General features: G+C 41.6%; 1 protein-coding gene across 1 annotated transcript; it reads right to left on the reverse strand.

The window, feature by feature from the left end:
• Window positions 1-963, reverse strand: LOC115525915 (olfactory receptor 51I2-like). The gene has a single exon (XM_030333326.1). The coding sequence runs from the start codon at window positions 961-963 to the stop codon at window positions 1-3; it is 963 nt and encodes a 320-aa protein (XP_030189186.1).
• Between the last annotated feature and the right edge of the window lie 6,420 nt (window positions 964-7,383).

Consider the following 7,383-nt stretch of genomic DNA (forward strand, 5'->3'; position numbering starts at 1 on the left):
TCAGCCTTGCCTCTTCTCTCTCAGTAATCTGAGCATGGCCTCCCTGATGGGCTTGGATTTCACACTGTAAATAATGGGGTTGAGCACAGGGGGCACCACCAGGTACACATAGGCAATAAGAGCATGTACAATGTGAGGCAGGTGCCTGCCAAAACGGTGGATCATTGACACTCCTATGACTGGGATGTAGAAAATCAGAACAGCTAATATATGAGAAATGCATGTGTTGAGGGCCTGGACACGCTCCCTGGGAGAGGCCAGACCCATCACTGTACGAAGAATAAGGGTATAGGACAGGAAAATAAGCAAAGAATCTACACCCACTGTGGATAAAACTACATAGAGCCCATAGAGGATGTTGACAGTAATGTCAGCACAGGCCCGTTTCATGACATCTGCATGGAAACAGAAGGAGTGGGACAGGAGAATCTTGCCAGGACAAAAGTTCAGTCGCTTCAGTAAGAAGGGCCCTGGAAAGAGGGATACAGTGGCCCGAGCAACAATGGCGATCCCGATCCTGATGATGACATTATTGGTGAGGACAGTTGCATAGCGAAGAGGGTTCGAGATGGCCACAAAGCGGTCAAATGACATGGCCAGGAGCACCGACGACTCCACCACAGAGAAGGAATGGAGGAAGAACATCTGGACCAGGCAGGCATTGAAGCCTATGAGCCTGTGGTCAAACCAGAGCACAGCCAAGGTGGTGGGCAGTGTGGACAGGGTGAGGCCCACATCAGTGAGGGCCAGCATGGACAAGAAGTAGTACATGGGCTGGTGCAGGCTGGGAGTCTTCCTCACAGCCAAGAGGATCAGGCAGTTTCCAGTGAGGGCCACAGTGTACATGGAGGAGAAGGGGATAGAGATCCATCCATGAACAGCCTCATGCCCTGGGATGCCAATCATCAGGAAGGCATGTGGCTGGAAGAAGGAGATGTTGACATAGGTCTGGGAAGGGAGCATCTTTGGGAAGCAGTTGAAGTCTCCAGAAAGATGTGACCTCTTCAGTCTGGGCAGAAAAATAAGACAAGACAAAATGATTGGAAAATATACCAGCTCTGATATTAGGTGACATGGTTCCCACGCATTACTGAATATGAAACACAAAGGCGATTTAAAAATGGACTACATATAGAAACCAACTAGAGAATAACTACAATTTAAATTTATTGAGTATAATAGTATCATTTTGTAATAATACTGATTTCTTCATATATTGAAGAAAGCAGGGCTTTCTTTAAAAATATGTGAGATGATCCTAAAGGGCCTAATCAAAAATGCTTTGTTTTAAATAAGAAATAGTGGCCTCATGAAATAAATTGCAACCATATGGTGGAAGCCTGAAGGGTTGGTAGCATGGGCTTGTTATCTTTCCTTTCTTGGATTTACCTTTAAAATGTCAAATGGACAGATAAGTAAATAAGCAAAGAAAAAACACTCTATAAAGTTAAGTCAATAAAAACAAGAATAAGGAAACAGCCCCTGAAATATCTTTTAACAGAGATTTAAAATTCACCCCAAATAAATCTGTGAGCCAAAGGGATTTTACTATGAACCCTGGGGTACAGTTATGCCATATCTAGACAATGTAATCACCTCACTCTGAAGGTAGGAAGTCAACTCAGAAAGCCCACTTGTCAAATATGGGCCCACCAAGCATCAGTGAGAATAAAATAACTGCTAGAGATTGAAACACACTGAGGGGCCGGGGGAGAGAGAGAAAGAATGAGGACAGCAAGGCTAGGCACTCAGTATTCTGAAAACTGGCAAATAACCTCCTTTTCTTCTATAAATTGTGACATGGTATAAAGAAAATAACTGAAGAAGGAAAGTTTCTACAGAAGCATTCTAGCTAATAAGAAAGTACAACTGAAGTATTACTTTTCTTTTTTTAATGTTTATTTATTTTTGAGAGAGACACAGAGTGTGAGTGGGGGAGGGGCAGAGAGAACCAGAGACACAGAATCTGAAGCAGGCTCCAGGCTCTCAGCTGTCAGTACAGAGCAGGACCAGGGCACAAACTCAGAGGTCATGAGATCATGACCTGAGCCAAAGTCGAAGTCAGACGCTTAACCTACTGAGCCACTTAGGCACCCCTGAATTATTACTTTTGAACAAACCCAATGAAATAATGGCAAAAAATCATCAGGGGCTGATATCATCACAAATGAGAGAAAACTACATTTTGTATTTTACCAAAATAACCCTGAATCATATCTGACTACCAATTTATAGAGAATATAAGAGACACCAGGCAAGCATATATGTTAAAAGACACCAAGAGATGGAATAAGAAAAATCCAAACTACAACAAAAACAAAAGCTTCTAGGACAAAATTCCAGTTTCTTCCACCAATAAATATAAGAAAATAAAAAAAGGAAGAGTGAAAACCTATAGATTAAGAAAGACTTGACTCATATCAACCAAATCCAATGGACAAAACTTGTTGGGATCTTGTTTTCAGCAAATCAAATAAAAAAGGTGAGCAAACTAGCACTAAAAAATACTTTTATGTGGTAATTGGGGAAATATAAATACTGGTTGAATTCTTGATGATCTTTTATTTTGGTGTAATTATAATACTATGCCTGTGTTTTAAGATTTGAAAAATTTGTAAGATGAAGAAGGACACAATGACTTATATTGACTTCAAAATAATTGGGGGCATGGGGGTCACTTGTGGTGGGAATTGTGTGGAGCCAGGCTGCAAAGAGTGGCTATGAGCTGATGATTATGGTAGCTGGATATGGATATATAGAGATCAAGTTTACCCACACTCTAATTTTGAGAGAGGATTTTATTATTTTTCATAATAAAATATTAACAAATCAAAAGTTTTTTCTATAATGAGTAACATTTGATGGCAAGAGGTGTTTAGTTAAACATGGTGAAATGCACACAAACTTTTATCTCTACTCTTTCCAAAATCTCATTTAAATGATAGTAATGAATTAAAAAATATATATTATCTGAAAGTGACAGAAGAACAGGATGGGATATAAGGTATATCAACAATAATATAGTTAATAGATAACCATAGGAGGAGTGGAAAGAAACTGGCAGAAATAGAAGATTAAGTTCATAGAGAGGAGGTTATGCCACACATGCACTTCAAAAGGACTAAGGTAAGAGTGAGGAATGGAATTGAAAACAGGATGATTTTATTTTTTATTAAAAAAAAATTTTTTTTTAACGCTTATTTATTTTTGAGACAGAGAGAGACAGAGCATGAACGGGGGAGGGTCAGAGAGAGGGAGACACAGAATCTGAAGCAGGCTCCAGGCTCTGAGCTGTCAGCACAGAGCCCGATGTGGGGCTCGAACTCACGGACCACGAGATCATGACCCAAGCTGAAGTCAGCCGCTTAACCGACTGAGCCACCCAGGCGCCCAAAAACAGGATGATTTTATAGGGAACAGCTATATGATTCCTTCTCCTATCCTTTCCTTTCCTCCTATTCCTTCTCCTATTCTTGCAGAAGACAGCTTCCTTTCTGGAAAAATTCTCCCAGAAAGATTCTGGACTCAGAGATACCAGACAGAAATGAAAGATGGACAGTGTTGAAAACAAAGGAATTGAGGGAAGATGAGGCTCCCCAGCTCTCTTTTCCCACTTGGTTCATAGAGTCCTAGTAAGTAGGTTTACTCTGTACCACCAGATGGCCACCATGGACCCCTCCCAACCAGACCAGTGTGACAAGGAATGCCTGTGGAGAAATGCTGGTCCCCACAAGGACAAGGATAGCTGAGATGCTGAACCAGAGCTCAGATGACTTCAGAATGCCAGATGGGAAGACAACTTGGCACATTTTATCATCCACTCCCTCTCTGGAGAGACTATTGAGGGAAATCTCTCCCTGGAATGTGATCTGGGATTGGAATTTATCTCTGAGCTATAAACTCCAGGAATCTCAGGCAGGCAGCCTCCTTCAGGCCCTCTTCTCCAAGCAAGAGATGGGGCTAATATCTCTCCTGGTTCAAGACCGATTACTTCTTTTTCTTCTGTGTTATTTGCAGGCCCTCCACACTGATATATGCATCTGAGGCTGAGGTACTGGTAGTCATCCATCTGGGAAGTAGGGAAAGGGATGTGTTGGGGCCCAGGTTACTCACCCTGGTGGTTTTCTGGGCTGCTCCACTGGTCCACATCCCACAAGAGCCCAGGATGTCTTTGTGGCAGAGGTATTGAGTTTTATCCCACTGCACAGGGATACCTTGGCAGCAGTACCTATCTCCAGGGAAGGCTAGGCTGGGGCCACAGAGGAGTCAGTCAGTCTATTCAGGTCTCTGTGGAATGGAAAAGTTGGAGCTAGCTTCAGGATCAGGGGAAACTTTTGGAGGAACAAAACAATAATGGGGCAAGGGAGACAGAATCATGGATTCTACAATATCTCACCAAGTTTAAATGGTCCTATTCAGAGACTATCAGCTTCAATAGCCCATCTGTATTTGAGATCCTTCCAAGACAATATTCCTAAAGACTCCTCTTGGCCAGGCCCCAGGATTAGTTCTGCAGAAGCTCTTAGTCTTTGCAGAGGGTAGAGATATGGAGCCTAAAGGTGGTGGCCTAACCTAGCCTGAGGGAGTCAGAAGAGGCTTCCTAGAGGAGATTGAGAGGGAGTGAACTTCTGGGAGGCCCACAGACTCTGCTCCAAACTCTCAGCACTCATCCTGGGACAGACACCAGTACTCTGGGCTTGCATCTCCAGCCTGTAGCTGGCACAGATTCCCACACTCAGCCTGGGTCTGACCTGCTGAATCAAACATTTCAAAAAGGAGGAAACTTGGACAGTGGAAAGAACATGAACTATGGAGCCAGGCAGACCTGAGTGCAAATTCTTGCTCTATTTTCCTCACCACATACAAGCTCCATCTCCATTCTTTCTTACTTCCTGGAGAGTACCTCCACCAGATTGCCTTCTTTCCTTCCTAAATCAGTTTGCCCTGAGGTCATTCACTTGGAGCTTCTTTCTAGCGACACACTGACTTTTCTTCTCTTTGATTTTGGCTGCACTCTCCCAGCTGAACTGGGCCCAGCCTGTATACCTTTCTCCCCCATGAGGTGATATATAAACTTTGGGAAAAATCACACACCTTTGAAATCTTATGTCAAAACAAATTGGTGCCCTTTAACCTGAGCTGAGACTTCTACATCACTCCATAATTCCTTTCAGTTTTTAAATTGTCACCATTCCAGTTTTTTTTTGCTCAGTTTTTTTTAAAATATGAAATTTATTGTCAAATTGGTTTCCATACAACACCCAGTGCTCATCCCAACAGGTACCCTCAATACCCATCTCCCACCCCCCACCAACATTCAGTTTGTTCTCAGTTTTTAAGAGTCTTTTATGTTTTGGCTTCCTCCCTCTATAACCTTTTTTTTTTCTTCCCCTCCCCCATGGTCTTCTGTGAAGTTTCTCAGGATCCACATAAGAGTGAAAACATAGGGTATCTGTCTTTCTCTGTATGTCTTATTTCACTTAGCATAACACTCTCCAGTTCCACCCACATTGCTACCAAAAGCCATATTTCATTCTTTCTCATTGCCAAGTAGTATTCCATTGTGTATATAAACCACAATTTCTTTATTCATTCATCAGTTGATGGACATTTAGGCTCTTTCCATAATTTGACTATTGTTGAAAGTGCTGCTATAAACATTGGGGTACAGGTGCCCCTATGCATCAGCACTCCTGTATCCGTTGGGTAAATTCCTAGCAGTGCTACTGCTGGGTCATAGGGTAGATCTATTTTTAATTTTTTGAGGAACCTTCACACTGTTTTCCAGAGCGGCTGCACCAGTTTGCATTCCCACCAACAGTGCAAGAGGGTTTCCGTTTCTCCACATCCTTGCCAGCATCTATAGTCTCCTGATTTGTTCATTTTAGCCACTCTGACTGGTGTGAGGTGGTATCTGAGTGTGGTTTTGATTTGTTTCCCTGATGAGGAGCGACATTGAGTGCTTTTCATGTGCTTTTCATGTGCCTGTTGGCCATCTGGATGTCTTCTTTAGAGAAGTGTCTATTCATGTCTTCTGTCCATTTCTTCACTGGGTTATTTGTTTTTCGGGTGTGGAGATTGCTGAGCTCTTTATAGATTTTGGATACTACGCCTTTGTCCAATATGTCATTTGCAAATATCTTTTCCCATTCCGTTGGTTGCCTTTTAGTTTTGTTGATTGTTTCCTTTGCAGTGCATAAGCTTTTTATCTTGATGAGGTCCCAATAGTTCATTTTTGCTTTTAATTCCCTTGCCTTTGGGGATGTGTCAAGTAAGAAATTGCTACAGCTGAGGTCAGAGAGGTCTTTTCCTGCTTTCTCCTCTAGCGTTTTGATGGTTTCCTGTCTCACATTCAAGTCCTTTATCCATTTTGAATTTATTTTTGTGAATGGTGTGAGAAAGTGGTCTAGTTTTATTCTTCTGCATGTTGCTGTCCAGTTCTCCCAGCACCATTTGTTAAAGAGACTGTCTTTTTTCCATTGGCTATTCTTTCCTGCTTTGTCAAAGATTAGTTGGCCATATGTTTGTGGGTCTAGTTCTGGGGTTTCTATTCTATTCCATTGGTCTATGTGTCTGTTTTTGTGCCAATACCATGCTGTCTTGATGATTACAGCTTTGTAGTAGAGGCTAAAGTCTGGGATTGTGATGCCTCCTGCTTTGGTCTTCTTCTTCAAAATTACTTTGGCTATTCAGGGTCTTTTGTGGTCCCATACGAATTTTAGGATTGTTCTAGCTTCGAGAGGAATGCTGATGCAATTTTGATTGGGATTGTATTGAATGTGTAGATAGCTTTGGGTAGTATTGATATTTTGACAATATTTATTCTTCCAACCCATGAGCATGGAATGTTTTTCCATTTCTTTATATCTTCTTCAATTTCCTTCATAAGCTTTCTATAGTTTCCAGCATACAGATCTTTTACATCTTTGGTTAGGTTTATTCCTAGGTATTTTATGCTTCTTGGTGCAGTTGTGAATGGGATCAGTTTCTTTATTTGTCTTTCTGTTGCTTCATTATTAGTGTATAAGAATGCAACTGATTTCTGTACATTGATTTTGTATCCTGCGACTTTGCTGAATTCATGTATCAGTTCTAGGAGACTTTTGGTGGAGTCTATTGGATTTTCCATGTATAATATCATGTCATCTGCAAAAAGTGAAGCTTAACTTCATCTTTGCCAATTTTGATGCCTTTGATTTCCTTTTGTTGTCTGATTGCTGATGCTAGCACTTCCAACACTGTGTTAAACAACAGTGGCGAGAGTGGACATCCCTGTCGTGTTCCTCATCTTAGGGGGAAAGCTCTCAGTTTTTCCCCATTGAGGATGATATTAGCTGTGGGCTTTTCATAAGTGGCTTTTATGGTGTTTAAGTATATTCCTTC

This window comes from Lynx canadensis, chromosome D1 (genome assembly GCF_007474595.2).
Source record: "Lynx canadensis isolate LIC74 chromosome D1, mLynCan4.pri.v2, whole genome shotgun sequence".
NCBI lineage: Eukaryota > Metazoa > Chordata > Mammalia > Carnivora > Felidae > Lynx > Lynx canadensis.